The sequence below is a fragment of the Apteryx rowi genome, unplaced genomic scaffold (assembly GCF_003343035.1).
Source record: "Apteryx rowi isolate R43461 unplaced genomic scaffold, aptRow1 scaffold_161, whole genome shotgun sequence".
Taxonomy (NCBI): Eukaryota; Metazoa; Chordata; class Aves; order Apterygiformes; family Apterygidae; genus Apteryx; species Apteryx rowi.
In genome coordinates this window covers 81,738-99,440 of record NW_020447875.1, presented here as the reverse complement: position 1 = coordinate 99,440, position 17,703 = coordinate 81,738, and the positions used below count along the sequence as shown (strand labels likewise).

General features: G+C 36.5%; 1 protein-coding gene across 2 annotated transcripts in view; it reads left to right on the top strand.

The window, feature by feature from the left end:
- The window catches only part of KCNN2 (potassium calcium-activated channel subfamily N member 2), a 76,756-nt gene that overhangs the window by 8,980 nt on the left and 50,073 nt on the right, over positions 1–17,703 (top strand). For both annotated transcript variants that reach the window (XM_026059891.1, XM_026059892.1), the window contains exon 3: positions 11,555–11,973. In XM_026059891.1, coding sequence (XP_025915676.1) covers positions 11,555–11,973 — 419 coding nt within the window. The remainder of the gene's footprint in view (positions 1–11,554; positions 11,974–17,703) is intronic.

The window sequence follows — 17,703 nt, the reverse complement described above, 5'->3', positions numbered from 1 at the left end:
GCATATTTATTTAAAGGAAACCCACTCTGTCGCAGTGGTACCTTCTAAGCTTTCATTCCTGTTAACACTGTAGAGCTATCCTGATGAAAAGGGGAGAGTTGGGTTCTGTGTTACATTCTTGACCAACAGAATTGTTTATTGAATTCTAATTGAACACATATGACTAAGTTATTGAAGGCAATAGGTGCTGTGAGAGTCATAAACAGGGAATTAAAAGGCTGTACACATATAATCAAAATATAATTTGTCCTGTAAAACCTCTAGTACTGGTAAGGACCAGGATGCCTAAGGACCTAGCTTGATACTGAGTCTGGGTATTCAGAGGTGGATATCAGAGAAAAAGGAAGATTTTTTGCTTGTAAGAGAGCTCATTTGAAATAAAAATGATTGAGAAATAAATGTACATAGCCTCATATTCATAGATTGTATTGTCACCTGTGGGAATAGAGCTTCCTGAGTTTTCTCACCTGTACTGTCTGCAGTAAGTATGGTTGCTTGTAGTATTTTAAGTGTAGCGGTGTGTCTTCTGTGAACAGTTATACATCAGTTATGTGCTTTGATGGGTAGGCGTAGGTTAGCCTGTAGAAAAGAAAAAGCATGTGTAACAAGCATTTATATTGCATTTATCATTGTCAAAGGGAATTACCTTGAGGAGTTCTCACATTTTTTTCTGCCAGTTAAGTGATGGTTTTACAAAGGGAAGACTGAGACTAAGAGTTCAGGTGCTTTGGAAATAATCTGGAAATGGCTTCAGCTCTACATTTGAAGCTCAGGCTTGCCTAGCTCATAGTCTTATGCTGAGACCAGTCATTTTTCACATAAATAAAATGCTGTTGTTGTCAACCAGCTATACCTATAATTTTCAAGAACAGCCTGCTGTAGATGACGTTCCCAGATGATACAATGTAAAATGAATGCTGTGCTCCACAATATATCCTAATCAGATAGTGCTGGGGATCTTTATGAAGTATTTTGTTCCTATTACAATTGTTTATTCCAGCTTTCATAGCACTGCAACTTCTGTCATGTAACTTTACTACAGGTGTGTGCAGACATTTCCACCTGCCCTACCCCGACCTCTGACAGTAGGGTCTTTCACTAGAATAATGCGTTATAAACCAATACTTCAACTTCAGTCTCTTAACAAACACAAAGATTCACCCCAGGCTGTGAATGTTATTTCTTGTTTTGAGACAAATCGTTATGCTTTTAAGAATAAGATCTGCTGCAGCCAGGGAATGAGGCATGTCTTAATTAAAAACAACAATAAAATTGCATGGTAGCTTTGATTCAGCTTGTACTGTTGCACCCAAAAAACCTGCATGCATAGAATTCTGCTTTCAGTCTGGGAAACTGGAGAAAGATTGGGATGTTCATATGTGCTTAGACACCACATGGTAAGTTGTTTCCCAGCTGAAACAAATAATAAATGTGATTAATAATAGCCATCACTGGTCATTCACTGATAGCACCTAGGTTGTTAATGAAGTTTGCATCAAAAGTATTGTCAATGAATTTCTACATACCATTAGGGGTTTTTTTTTACACCAGCCATGCACATTTGAGGTGTGTTTTGACAAAACATGACTTCAGAGAAGAATGCATATTTGTGRAAGTGTCTAAATTAGTGGGATTTTTGGAGCATTTTAATTTAGAGAATCTTCATGATATGCTAGGGGTTTGATCCTACAAGCCCTCTCACATCACTTTGTTATTAATAAAAATTCTTTTCAAGGAGACTCAAAAATTCTTCACTGGACATGGATTTATGAAAAAGTTAAGAAGGCTCTGTACCTATTCTTTCTTTCTCCAGAGAGCTGCTTGCTGGTGTAGCTCTAAATTCTGTTTTGGCTGTGTAGCTACTACAGCCAGATTGTGGCTGCATCTATTCCTTTGATTGTAGRATGCTGCTCAAATATTGTCCTTGGGCTGTGCATAAGGAATGGGCTGATATAGGAGAAGTTTTTGTCCATCCAAATCTGAAAAGGTACTCCATGACTTCTACTACAAAATATGATCCTCATCTGAATGGTGTCATGGGATAAAGTGGATTCACAATAAATTTCCTGTTTTTGTTCTCATTCAGTTTTGGGCTGTATGGTACAAGATAATAATTTCCATTCTGCTGTGATTTATGCAATGCAACGACTTTAAATGGTTACATCCTTACACAGTAGTATAGATCTGTGCTTGGCCAGAGGTATTTCCAGTTCAGTTTCCAAATATTTATATGATAGTCTAATGGCAAGATGTTAAAAAAAAAATGATTTTTTTGAAAGAAGATTACCCATGGCCAGTCTGCATTCCAAATTTGGTTGTGAAATAGGAGAATGTTTGATTATCCATCTTTATTTGCAGCCATGTATGAATAGACATTTGTCTGCCTCCCAGCAACAGAATAGGGTGCAACAGAGCCAGATGAGAAATTTAGCAGTGTGGTCAGCAGCTGGCAGACCATTCTCTTCTCCTGCCATTTGGCATTTAGAAGGAAAATAAAAAAAGATGAACAGTTCTTTATATCCAGCCTCTGATCAGAGATGTCAGTTAGCTCATCCAAAATTAATAAATCTTATGTTTCACCTGTGACTTTTGAGATTTGTTGTGGCTAGTGTTGTCCTATGCTCACTGCTGAACATGAGGCTTTTGCTGACCTGGACTGCCCCCTTGGACATAGTTGTGAAAATAAAGCTTTCTAAAGCATTTTTGAAAAGCAGTTTTATCTTTAAGTCATGGAAGATGGTAGGGTTGGCAGCACTCAGTGCAAACTCGTTTCATTTATTTGGTTTGCAGACTTAAAAAAAACACAAAACAGTAACTTTGAGGGTAGACAGAGCATCTTTTACTTGAGAGAGTTCCTGTAAACCAGACAGATTTGACGAAGCTGTAAAATTCAGATAGTAACAGGGCAGCCTCAAGAAGGGTGTATGCCAGGGAAGGTGTTTGATGGAATATGCTGGGATTTTTGTTTTGTTATGCCTGAGAATTCCTCAGTGAACCCAGGTAGCTCAGTTAAGCTACTTGTGCTGATGGAGCAGCTTCAGTCATAACTGGTAGTCATCAAGTGAAACTCTTTTACCTCTAAAGAAATATATCACTTGTGCCCATGTTTATTCAACCTGATGTTGAAAGTTACTTCTCCTAAAGATATTTTCACTTAATCTTTGAAAAAGTATGAGGACGCTTTTATCTGCTGTATGGATTAGCCAGAAGCCCACTGGAGGCCTTAAGGAGATAACAGATACTAAATGGTTGCTTTGTTGCTTCTCCCTCCCCAGCGTTGCCTGACAGCATGCATTATAGAGGCAGTGCTTGCAGGACTGCCACTATACAGTCAGCATCAAAGCATGATGGTGTTTATGTAGATTTTTAAATATACAGGTGCACCTAACCCCACTCTACTTCTCTTGCTGCCCAAGACATTTACCTTATTTAAACGGTGCTGCTTTAGGACAATGCTTAAGTGCTTACGTTTTGCATTTCTGTATTTGGAGTTATTTTAAGTATARCCTTAAATTAAGTTCCCAATTTAAGTGTGTTTATGAGATGGTAGACACATTGCAGGAACCTAATAATTCCTATGGTACTGATGTGTATTCACCAGTTACCAGTTAAATAAAATCCATTAAAAAAAAAAAAGCACGTGAACTTCCCCAAATAAGTCATACATAAACACTAAAGGAGGAACTTGGAAGGAAGAGTCTTATGTATATGATGTGTTGGTATCAATCTTTTTTTTAGAATAAGTTCCTAGGTCTAGAGTCACAGGGGTACTCCTTTGGCAAAATGAATGAATGAACTCATTTTATCTAGCTTCAGATTCAGTATTTCTTTCTTTAACTTGTATTTCATCTGTTGCCTTGCAAAAATATTGGCAATTTCTTCAATAAATACATCCTTTTTTTAATTGGTTCCAGTTTTCCCAGTAGTAATGAAGCTGATCTTCCCTGAAAAGAGTGAGGCTTCTCTCACATTGGGAACAGTGGCAGATGGCAGCCGTTTTGGGAGATGGCAGTTCTTCATGCAGTGATCTGTAGAACAAATTATTTTTAGTACTGAATGAAGAAAAGCAAATCCAAATGAAAAATTGTAAAATGATGATTTAAAATTAACACATAAAAATATTGAAATGTAGATGATTCTCAGTGACTTTTGCTTCTACAAGAAGATTGTAGAATCAGAGTTATTTTGTGTCTGAGATACTTGAAATGGGGAAGAAATATGACAGAGAGCATGAGGCTTCTTACAGGATCCATTCTAAAAATCAGTTCTGTAAAATAGTACTGTTATTTTGTGGGAAGATGTGATGCATTCTTCAGACACAAAGTCTTGGAATTGCTGCTTCAGTGCAAAATGAAATTCATCCCTAACTCTGGAATCTGACCAATGCTTCCATGCCAGTACTGCTAAGATTAGCGTACCAGTTACAGAAGATCACCTAAAGGACCAGCAAATGTTTTTAAAGAGATATTTTGTTTTGGAATTATTTTCTTAGTTTAAATTTGTTCAATGCAGTCATTTGTTGTTTATATTTGTGAAAGTGCAAATTCAGTATTTATTTGCAACTTTTGCTTTCAGGTGTAGTAAAGCTGGCATAGCTAATGTCCTTCTACAGTCTCTTCTCTTAGTGGTGGGAGTGAGCCAGAACAGGCCAGCTAGAAATAGGGAGTTGTGTGGAGTGGCAGCAAATGAGAGTTGGGTTCTGCACAAGTTGTATTTAAGCAGCTTGACTGGTGAAATGTTTCCTAAAGGTTTGCTACAGGCAAGTAACCTGCTCTGTCCTTAAATTCCTCGGAACAGAAGTATGGTTTTAAAGCCAAGTATCTTTTTCACTCCACCTCTATCAGTCATGTGGAGCAGCAACTCTGGATTGTTCTGGGTCATCCAGTGTATTTGCTAGTAAACATACCTGTTTTGTAATAACATACACTTCTTTTTCTTTTTGATTTCTTCCTTATGTTTTAAATAACAGAACAATACACAGTATAAAACAAAAAAAATACTTTTTTAGGTCACTGGTCCCATTTCCTCCTCTTTTGCCTCTTTGTGCAAAGGAAAAGAACAGGAGTCCTACCTAAACTGCTCTTACTGTATTATTGTTCCTGCACTTATGCTAGATATCCTATTCAGAGCTTTAAGTCATGCTCCTTCTGCATCAGCTTGCAGGACATTTTTGACTGTCAAATCCAGTCACAAGAGCTTTTGGGAACTGTTCGTTCTGGATGGAAGCTTTCCAAATGTTGTAATTTAAGGAACAACTTATTGTGTTTTATCCTGTTGGAGAGAGCTCGGTCTGAAACTACTTAAGAATAGAATAACCGTTAAATGAAGAATATTATTAAAAGGAAAAAATACCTGTAGCAGATACTGACTTTGAAAGAACTCTTTATTTAGTATGTTTACTTCAGTCACTCACTGATGTATCTACTAAGCATCTCGAATATGGTAACCCTGAGCAGTGGACTTTTATTTCTGGAACTCTGATTTGGTTCAAAGGTTCATAAAAGTTCATATAACTAGATATCTCCCATGGTTACAAATAGGAGGAGGCTCAAGTGTGATTGTTCCAGCAAGAGTCTGAACTAAATTAAATTAGGAAATTGCCTCATGAAATACCTTTTTAATAATGAAAATATGAAGATATTTTGTTTTGGGCTTAATTATTATCTTTTTGGTCAAAACCAGTCTTTTCTGTTAATAATAATAAGCTCATTATCAAATTCTTTTGACTATGTTACAATTTATAAGCTTGTGAGGATTTTTTAGTCCATTATATAATTATGCTTTCCTTAGGGGTATCTTCTTCTCCATCGCACTGGGGAAGAAATCTGGATATCTAAGAACATCCTTTTTTCCCTGGGAGTCCTTGGTTTTCACTTCTTGACACTATCTCCTGCATAAAGCATTACTGAATAGAAAGGATTGTAGTTTTAGGAGTGTCTTACACTCTTTGGGTCCCTGAAGCACAAATATATGGGGAAAACTACATGCATGGAAAATCCATATGTCTCAGCAGTTGCCTAGTGCAAGTCCTTGCCATTGTAGGCTGTCAAGGGCTAAGACACTTCATAGTCATCTGAGATGAATGATGAAGCTGAAAGTCTGGCCTGTAGCATTTAAAAATACTGAGCAATGCCCTAGAATATCTTTGGAGAGAGAAAGCAAAAAAGAATACTGTCCATATCTTACTTAAACAGAAGGAAAATATGGGTAGGCAGAATATGTCTGTTTGTTTACATGATCACAAATGTCTTTTCTTTGTTTAAAAAAAATAACCAAAACTCATTCTCATAGAATATTTGGGCTAGTTTTTTTCCTGCAATGACCTGAGGGACAGGGATTAAAAAAGACATGGACAAACTGATAAGTGTGTTGAATAACACATACCTCTTTATTGAAATGGTTGTGGTTACGTTCCTCTGTGTGTGTGCCCTGTCAAAGTAATTGTGATGTATTCCTTGGGTGTACTTTAATGTGCAGTTTTTGATGCTGCACTTTTGAAAATATGGTACACAAAGACCGTTGAGTGGTCAAAGCCTCGGTTACATATGTTTTTCTGAAGATAATGGTCAGGTTTAATGCTGTCTTCAAGGGGTGTGTTTTGAGTTTACTTAGTCAACAGCACACATTGATGTGAAGTTTAAGTGTGGTGACATACACAGCCATAGCACACACAGCAAGATATCAATAACCACGAAAAACTCATTTTGCTCATATCACTCATATCAAATTTATGTAAATAGTACTATACAAAAATCATTTTTATGCAGAAACTAAATATCACCTTATACAAGTGTCCTTTTAAGTTGGCTTTTTATAATTAGGGCTGTGAGTAATTGTGTATGTGTGTGTGTGTGTGTGTGTGTGTATCTATACCTATGTGCATGTAACTTTCCAATTTAAGCAAACTAAGAATGTTTTATTGACATAGACAGGTATATCCATAAGATTCTGCAGATCAATTTTTAATGACCTACTAGAAAGTTTGGTCTTAACTCCAGATGTGGGAAACATTCTAGAAAATACAAATTAAACAACCTTACAGGTAGTTTTGTGAAATACGTTTTTCTTTGCCTTCTGTGCTTGCATGCAAAAGGTGTTTGATGCCTCAGGACTTAAACACACTAACTTCTCTGCTCTGTGGGATTGTATTCAGGATTTGGAGTCCAGTAATCTTCATGAATTCCTGCAGGTACTCTGAGGTCTGGAACAGGCCTTTGAATAACTTGCAGGCCATGTGATAATAATGGAAAAGGTCTTTTTCATCTCTTATTTTGGGGAAATAGTGTTAAAGGCTTGAGATATCTGTTTCCAACTACCATATAGTTTTCAATCTTATGTACTTAATGAAAGAGGTGGGGAGATAACTTGACTGTAGTAGAGAGATAAGAGCAATGCGTTCTTCCTCTCTGACTACTATAATGCTGTTTTTGATTGTATAAGTGACATTTTTGGGACTGCAAACTATAGAAAAAAGTTTGGTCAAAAAGTCCTGTAGATCAGCAGCCACAGATGCTCTATTTTGCTTGCTTGTTTGATAGTTCTAGTTTAGAAGGTTAAAGTAGTTCCAATATTTAACCACTTGAAATCTGGATTTCTAAATTAAATGATTGCCACCCTGCCTTTGTGAGTGCTGTTGATTGTCCTTCTGCAAGGAAGCCTCTAGCAGTGCAGCTGATGCTACTTTATCGTTGTTTATTGCTTCCTTTATATTTCTGTATTAACATACCCTCACAGTTGTAGAGCAGAGCAGAGATATTGTTTTCACATTTGTTTTTCTACCTAGATTGTAAAGGCATTCTTAGAAACTGGCCAATTTCCTTTGCTCTGCATTCACCATCATCCTCTTATAGCCTGGTATGAATTTGTTTTGATACATGAATCATTTACAAAATTAACTTCTCTACTTCTGTTTTAAAGAACTTCAGGGAGTCTGTGATCTAAGTTGTCACTGTGTGCAATCTATCTACTCTGAATTTGTTTCTCTTTTTTAATCTGGTGTTATATGAATTTAACGCAAAGTGTTGTTATGTAAATATACAGACACCTATATGAATATCTATGATATGCTATTTATTTTTACATTTRTACTGTGGGGCAATAGAAACATCAGGTTTATTTGTTGCTTAAGATTGATGCATGTCTTACTTCTACATGTTTCTCCACATGCTGGAAATTCGTTATATAATTTCAATGAAAATAACTTAATTTGTCTTGTAGAGTGCAGATTTAGTAAAAGTATACAATAGTTCTGTATTAGAAGAAACTTTGAAAAACACTGACATGAAACGGTAAATTATTAGTCTAACACTGAACTTTAATGTGAGAAATTTGAAAGCTGTAAACAGGCATAACATCTTTGACCTTGAATGGAGTTTGGCCTCCTGTGTAGACCATGGGATTCAGTTCTATAGGAAAAGCTTGTTCTCTCTTTATTACTAGCATCCTTCACCATTGAAATGGGGAGTAGTATCTTGAAATTAATACATGGTTATTGTAACAGAGGGTATATATGTGTATATACAGCAGCAGAGGGTATATGTGTATCCTTAATATTTTCCTCTTCAGCTGTTTTTTGTCTCCTTCTCTCATTTTCCTTCCCTGCTTTCTGAATAGTAAATGTACATAGTCAAGCAAGCAGGCACGCACAAATATCACTTCATTTTCAAAATTAAAAATGAACAATTGCATTTTTTAGGTTGCATAATTGCAAGTATAAAAAATGTACATGAAATCCTGTACTAATTCCTATGTATTCTCAGTATATTCTATTTTAATTGTTATTCACAGCCTAATTTATAGGCCCGTATTTGTTCCAGAATGTTTGGTATTCACATATTTCATTGTTTGATTCTGGAGACACAGATTTATGTGGAAATTCACCTCATAAATATGATTTTRAAATGTTAATATTCTTAGGAAACAGAAATGTTTGTACTGGATCTGTGGTCTTCTGATGCTTTCTACTTTCCATGTTTTCACCTCCTAAATCTCGTTATGTGACAGCTGAAGGTATTATCACTTTCAAATATTAATTTTCTTAGAAGCAATTGGCATCACTGAGGTCAAGGGAAGTTGATAGGGATTTTCTGCATCTGCAAACATAACACATTCCACTTAACGCTACCGAGAAACTTCTTTCTTTGCAGTGTATTAGGATTTCTTCTGCTGACAAGTGAATATGTTCTCAAGTATATATTCCGTAATGACATCCTAAAGTTTAAAAAAACAAGGTGATTAAATAACATTTTCTTCTCTGAAAATTATAAGATCAAATTTTAATGTCTAAGTTTAACTCAACATTCTTCTGTTCTCATTTTTTTAAATTGAATCAGTACTTAAAGCTTCATTTTTCTTCCATTGCCTTTCTGCATGTAGTATCTTATTGAAATCTGTGAGGATGGTAGGTAAAAAGAGAGGACAAAAGATTATTGCTTTTTCAGCAACTATGCAACTTCAAAAGATATTGCAAAACACTGCTGACTTAACATGTATTTGGAATATATCTGAGAACTGAAATGTTTAACTGTGTTGTTCACTTACTCTTTTCTTCAGTAAACCACACGACAATTGAGGGATTTGATATTACTTATCTCTTCTCCAGTTAAGCTGGTTACTTTTCATCTGTATCATGAGCGCTCTAAGTACCTTGAACTCTTTATAGCTGTTTGAGCATTTGCGTGATCTGACTGACAGCATTTACAGGCTATTCATAAGAATCAAATGCACTTGAGCCTCATTGTATTTTGAATGTTTGGCCTTTTATATCAAATAGTACATTTAGTAAGTGCAACCTCAACTCTTTTTGGTAATAAACAAATAACTAAAGAGATACCTTTAGGCAAGTCAATCTATCTGTTTCATTTTTGTGTCTAGCATACAAAATCTTCAGAAAGACTGCAAGTAAAAGAAAGTGGATATGCTAATGTTGCATACATTGAATTCACTGAGTGTGTTTCTTTTTCTTAATTCAATACTGTTTGTGTTTCTTTGGCTTTAATAGTATTGCAGTGGAGGTAAGAACTATACCTGAGGTAGAGAAAAAACACGAAGGGGTGAAAAACAGGTCCACAAATGCAAGAATTTATTTTGGTTTGGATTTGTTTCATATTGTGGTTAACTTCTTTCTTTCCTTTAGGTTATAGGGTCAGTTGAACTACAGGAAAGTTAATTTATGGTCATCGCTTTCTTAAACAAAGGACTGGAGCATTTTTCTGAAAAACAATGTATTGGCAGGAAGATGTAGAGTGTGTTTTCTGTCTCTAAAGCACATATACAGAGAGTTCAGGCTTTTATTAATAAACTCTCAAAAGATGAAGAGGCGCAAAGAGCAATGCAGATGAGGAATTGTTTGGCCCTTTATATGGTGTGTAGCATGCTGGAAATACTTTTCTTATGTTGAGGAGGGCATTCTTTGGTTATTTCTCCTTCTCAGCCCTTGAATTGCTTTTGGATTTTGGGTAATCTACTACTATCTACTGAATAGCCTCACCTAAGTTCAGACCACAACTGTAGCAGTGGGTCAGTCTTCTCCTGCTCCTGAATTTGTGTGTTCTTTGTATTATGGGTTGTTTTCCTTTTTTTTTCTCCCCCCCCCAAGTAGCTTATTTGCAGCTTCTTGCATACCCCTGCTCTCTACTAGTGACAAATATTATTCGTTTATTTATTTAGTAAACCTTCAGGAACAACATTTACTAAACAGTGTGAAATGTTTGGTTACTTTTGTTCCTGGATGGTAAACTGAAGCCCTTGATCATGCAAGGACTTACTTACATGTGCATTTAATTTTCAGTAAGTAATAGATATCACCTGGCTGTCTGGGACTACTCTGGTGTTTGTAGGCTTCTGCTWTTTATTTTTTGAAGGTGTGACTACTGTTCATTTAAACATGCTCAGCCTAGTTTTATAACAGTTAGTTCAGGTATTGCCAGCAGTAGAGCTACAGTTGAACTAATTTTCAATGAGTTACCCTTTTAGGTAATTTTTGGAATGGTTTTGTAGCCTGCATTGATCTGTATTGGTACCTGAAGTTACAGGTTGGAAGAAAGCTTGGATATTTCTACTGAAGCTGTAATCTTGTCCTGGCTGGAGCATGGGTATGCTTTAAATAAAACTAAACATTTTACCTTAAAAAGTAGTTTTGATTTGTAATTTAAATCTCCATCCTGAAAACACTTTCTTAATTTTTTCTCAATTTTATGAACTTTGAATAACCAATTGATCTTGAAGGGAAGAGGCTTAACTGGTGGAGAGTTTTTTTCTTTTCTTAATAAGAAATCACAATTACACAAGAATATGAGAAATTCTTAGTAAATAATATGTGGAAATTCAGTTTTGTATGCAGTTTAACAAAAATAAGTGAAAAAATTCTTTTTGGCTTGGCCAAAATTATGTTTCACTTCATGGTGGCTTGGTAATGTCCTTTGCTGAAACAGCATATTTCTTTTATTTTTAGTGGTCATTAGCAGCTCTGAAAGGTATGTTCTTTTTTTTAATGGAATTATAACAAGGTTTGTTAATGACGTACTAAAGTTAACTTTATATTTTATTATTTCAGTTGTTCATGGTGGACAATGGAGCAGATGACTGGAGAATAGCCATGACTTATGAGCGTATTTTCTTTATCTGCTTGGAAATACTGGTGTGTGCTATACATCCCATACCTGGGAACTATACATTCACATGGACGGCCCGGCTCGCCTTTTCTTACGCTCCATCCACAACAACAGCTGATGTGGATATTATTTTATCTATACCAATGTTCTTAAGACTGTATCTTATTGCCAGAGTTATGCTGTTGCATAGCAAACTTTTCACTGATGCCTCCTCTAGAAGCATTGGAGCATTGAATAAGATAAACTTCAATACCCGTTTTGTTATGAAGACTTTAATGACAATATGTCCAGGAACTGTACTGTTGGTTTTTAGTATCTCATTATGGATAATTGCTGCATGGACTGTCCGAGCTTGTGAAAGGTAAGGTTGTTTTGTTTGGTTGGTTCTTTCTTTCTGTTTTTCTCTCTTGTTTTGCTTCTTTGGTTTTATATTCAGGGGACCTAAATATTTAATGGAATGGAGCTTGCAGGTCCTTGATGTGTTGAGTGCTGGGTGGCTTGCACTGTGTCACAGATTGTCAGGAGTGCTTCGCCTTTTAACCTGAAGAACTTTTGTAGAAAAGTTTGTGCCACAATGTTTACTGTAGCATTGCAATTTGATTTCGATGTTTTGATCAAATTTTGTATATATTTGCTAAAACAGGGGACAGATACCATAAAATGTCTTTAACAGTAGTTGTTGATATTCTGTGTTGATATTGGCTTTCATTTATGCTGTTTGTGAGCTAAATTAATTGAGAGCAATGCAGATGAAATAGCCATGGAAAATTTCAATGGAAAATGTAGTTTTATTGTCCCTTACAAAAAATGGAAGTGCAAAAATGTTATTGGGGAGTAGGCAAGATCAAGAGAAGAAGCAGAAGTTACAATGATGTAACTATTTTTTTTTCTTTCCCTAAAGATCAGAAAAAGTGCATTTGAGAAACAGATTTTCATTCATGTCACCTAGTTTTCAAACTCCCCCTCCCCCCACCCCCAAACTTCAGTGTAGGTGCAGAACAAATGGCTACCAGTGCTGACACTTGGAAATTGAGTTTCTCAAGCATACCTTTAACGAAAAAGAAATGAGCAGGTAACTTCTGGTTGGACAGGACTGCCTGGGAATGTTCCCTGTGTGGAATAGGCTAACTTGAAGGAAACAATTAGGCTGATTCTTTGTGAAAGATTTAATGCCTGGGGCAGCTCTCAGATCCACTGTTGAATTTCTACTTACTTAAGCTAGAAGACCTTCTTCAACATATTTAAGGAATTTCCACTGTTGGTTGTTATCATTTTGTTTTTCCTCTTCCTTTTCCTGTCTTGCTCATTTTGGGAACAGTTCAGAGGAGTTACTTGTGACAGTTAGCTGATTTAGGTCAGCAGTTAAAATGCAAGCCAACTGTTATGGTCAGGTTACTTTTGGAAGTTATTCATTGCCTTACTTCTCCATTTGTTGCAGAGAAAAATAGCTGATCTTATAAACTGATTATGGAGATCATCTTGACCTTGCTTCTTTTATTGTTAATRTCCCCCAAATTGTGGAATATAGTGTGTTACAGTAGAAGCCTTGTGTCGATGTAGTTCCATCATGTAGTTCCATTATGGCAAGGCTAATCATCTGAGTATGTTCTGAAAATGCCATGTTAACAGCAACATATTTTAGTTTCAAAATATTCCCCATTGTTGGGGCAGGCGCAACATTCCAGATATCAAATTAGTCTATAATAGTTATATTTTAATAAGATGTTCTTGTAATAGAAATTTGAACAGGCTTCAGCTGTAACAAACTTCTGCTAAACCTCTTCTTTGTCTCATATTTTTCACTTCTGTTCCCACCAGTTTTCTTTCAACAACATGTGTCTGCTCAGGAATTTCCCAAATTGTCACTTGTTAAGTGGTTCTGAGCAAGTTCAGCATCCATTGCCACCACTATTTTATATATCACTGGTTAATAACTTGTAATATTTTATTATTATGAAATAACTTCTTCATTAAAAATTCATTTTATTACTAACTTTTCAATGCATGTTCAAAATAAACATATAAAGCTTTTGTCTCTCACAATGAAAATTACTGAATAAGAACTGAGGCACTTCTGCATCAGGGTGATCCTTGGGAGGAAGCTTAGTTGTGCAGCCAGGTACACTGAACTGAGGGTTGCGATCAGGACTGACTTTTTCAACTCTCTGCTGAAGTTGTGGCAGATATTGCACATTTCAAATTGCAGTTGCTGTTCTTGAAGTGACTGTAAGGCTTGGGATGGTAAGCTGGATAACCACTGACTCTTTAAAAACAGAACTAAACTAAACTAAAAGCAAGTTAAATATAGAACTGAGTGTTGGATTAATATGTCCCTGGTATAATTACCTTCTGTCAGTGGAGTCCAGTCAAAGGTCATGTGCTTTAACATTTAACAATATTAATTTTACATTTCAAAAACACTAAAAGGGATAGGTTTTGGCTTTGGAAGTTAGATACTCATATCATTCTTGCTAGTTGCACACCCAGTTTTATGCATGTTTTGCCTCAGCTTTTCCCTAGAGGGGATATATAAGTATTCTGCTGAGTGAATAATACTGGTTCTAGCTCCCTGTTACTAATTAGTCCACTGAAAACGTGTAGGTCCTTACCCCACAGAGGAATACATTTAACATTCCCCCCAGCACACACACACACACACACACGCAACCCCAAGCCCCTGCACAATGGAAGGCTTTTATCATTCTGCCCTCTGAAGCACTCTAAATGAATATCCTTTTTTGTATAGGTGTAGATAGATGTAATAGCCATTTTTCACAGAAAAGGCCGCTGAATCCATTCTGTGCTGTGTAGGTTACAGTGCTCAGAGAATGTCTCCTGGGATCTTAATGGGTTTGTTTTGCTCCATAGTTAAAGTTTAGTTTACAGAAATTAAATACATTTCTTTCATCTGTGCTTAAGTTGATTATTTTTTTAATTGTAGCTAGAGGGAATCTTTTTGATGGAATAGACTATTTTATATACACAAAATGATTCAGAAAATAAATGTTACCTTTAGAAAGAGTTCCACTTAACAGTATGTATACGTGGAGCCCTAGTGTATTTTGCTACATTTAGCAGAAATTAGGACTTAGTCAGCAGTTTTGTGGCTTTTTTTTTTTGATGAGGGGGAATTTACATGAGTGAAACTTAATGGTCTTAAGTATAAAGAGTTCTCAGAATCACTCTAGCACCAAGTTCATTAAGAGGAATTATACAGAGGTTTTGCATAAAGCTTTGCATTAGTGGTTTTATTATTACTGCTTGTTATTAAGGCAGTTTGTTGGCCATCCAATTTAGCACAAAATAATGGAGATAAGATTTAGTAGTCAGATTAAAATCTTAAAATTATGGAATGCAATTAACAGTCTCATCCTATTCCAACTGTTTTTGAAGATGGGGGTTAGTCGCAGTAGGTAGCATCCTTCCTGGGAAGTCGCGGATTCTGAGCAGAAGCCATTGCTGCTGAATGACAGCCTGACTTTGAAACTGTTGGGCTATTTGAAGTCAGGAGATGTTTCACTAAAAAAAAAAAAAAATGCTGTCCTGTGAATGGAAGGCAATTTGGAAGCAGTGCTTTTTGTAGTGAGCAAGGTGATGCGAAGGAGCATCGTTATCCATCTCTCCCCAGGAAGCTGTGCAGAGACAGGCTATGGGTCCTCGGCAGAGCCCTCGGCAGAGCAGTTCACTCCCCTGCGCTGTGCTGAATACAGGCTTCCCTGCTGTAATGGTCTGTCACTTGATGTACGCTGAACCAAGGCAGGGCATGTCTCGGTACCTTAATGGCTTCATTGTTAGCTCCCAGAGAGCTAATTATAGCGCGTGACACTTTATGTTCGTGAGCAGGGTATTTTCTGGGACTGCAGTTTAAGGTCATTGGTGAGGGCAGACTGCGGTGCGGACGATGACAGTGGGCAGCTAGCGCGGGCAGGTTGTTCAGGCTCCAGAGTCGTCTCGCCAAGAGAGCTTGTGAGGAAAAGGTGGGGAAAGCACTGAAGGGTTGCTGTATATAGTGCCAGAAACTCTTGCTTTTTTATTATTTAGGGTTTTATGTCTATTTTGAGGGGAAGATTACATTACATAGGCTTGAATAGCAGCCTTTTAACTGCCAGCATCAGTATATTGTTGTCAATCATACGTGGGCTTCATAATGAAACTCTAAATTTTTTATTAGGCCTAACTCAATAGGTGTTTGTGTTCATAACATCTCTGAGGCACATGATCTAGAATGCTTGTGAATGTGTTACTTCTGTACATGAATCATGAGCCCTGTAAATGGATTACTTATTGTGGTCTCTCATAATGATCTTGTTACTGAAATAGCTCTGTTCACAGCAATTAGTTAGTTTTAGCAGATAAAATAGAAATGTTTCTCAAAAAAAGTTAAAAGTTTATGCAATGTGCATAGTATTGTGTCATTTAAAAGCCTGACAGATTTGCTTTACTCTTCTGAAGAAGACCTGCCTCTGCTGCGAGGAGTAGTATGCCTGTCCAGATTGTTTAGAGGGGAGTTGCTGTTGTTTTTCTCTTACTTTTTCTAAGCAACAGAAAAAAGAACCTAGCATTCTGGATGCAAACATGGCCCTAACGTACGCTCTGTATCAGGGCAACATGAGCCATGTTTGCCTGCACTACACTGTGGTGTGTCCAGAACAGCTCATATCCCATGCCTGGARTTATTGTGGATTTACAGTAGCAGAACTGAGAACAGAACTGGATTTTCTGCTTCCCCAGAGAGCACATTTTTGGCACCATTTTTGGTTCTGTTTGTACTTCTGCCTAGCTTTTGGCAATGAAGTCAGTGCAGATTGAGCAGTTTGTTTAGTCAGCATTTTTCCTCCGTTCAGTTTTTGCTCTTTATYCTTTCCTTGATTTAACAAACAAAAAAGACAACCCTCTATGTGTGAAGGTGAAATCCTTTAGTGCTCAGTGTTTGTTTGTGTTTTCTACAAATAAATTTGTCTTAACTTTTAGAAATATGATGCCATCTCAAAGCTTTCAATAAGCAGCTCACAGATGACAACTGCTAGGCAAATGCTAAGGATACATTTGATACAAGCAGATGGATGCAGCAAGAGTCTCAGTTGTAATTCATGCAGAAAAAACTTTCCCTAGCTATCTAATTTCCTCATGTTATGTGTTTGGCTTCTTTGGTTGGCTTGAGGGCCTTATCTGAAATTGTTACACTGCATGAAAAAACCCACACTGAAAACTGTCTTCAGCAGTCTTTGCAATGCCAGTGCGGAGATTTGTAGTAGCAGTTTTTAGAAAGCCAAGTTTAGGTATTTAGTTTTAAACCTATTTTTAGCCCCAAAGTTCAGAAGCAATGACCTATCATTTTTTCCTTTTTCTAGCTAATATTTCTGATCACTGTCAACAGATAAAATAATGTTTGTGTTATTGACAATACTGTCCATTTATCACAGTTCTTTAATTTTGCTTGGTTTGACTGAAACCAAAATCTGCTACTTGCAGTGCAGGTTTCTCCAGTGGTTGTAAAGGTAACTGTTCAATGTCCTACACCACAGTGAACAAATATGCCCTAGTATTGCCTCGACTTTGTCTGAACCTGTGCTACAAATGATCAAATGACTCTTTGCTTTCCAGTTTCCTCGTAGTTGCTGATTTTGCAGACTCAACGTAGATTGACTGTAAATGTTATGTCATTCTTTTATAATATTTACACCTCAGAGCAATTCATAAATAAAACCAGATGTAACTGTTTGTGAAATTATCCTTTTTGACTGAAAATTTACCAACAGACATCAGATATTTTATCAAATAATAAAGGCAGCAAGGGAGTCCATCACACAAGTACGTCAGTGTATGTCTGATATACGTAACCCAGATTCAAAAGAGAATGATGGATCCAAATAAAAATTTGGCTTCCTTGGTAGATCCAGAAGGAGCAATAGCTAAATGCTGTATTCTTCTACAGCTGCTTGAAGACAGAAAACAGTTTATGTAGATTTAATAGAGAACACAGAAACACCTATTGTAAGGCATATAGTTTGACTGTCATTCTTTTGGATTCATGTTTTCCTTTGGAACAATGCTACTAGTGAGATTTATTAAGAATTTGGGGAATAAAAGC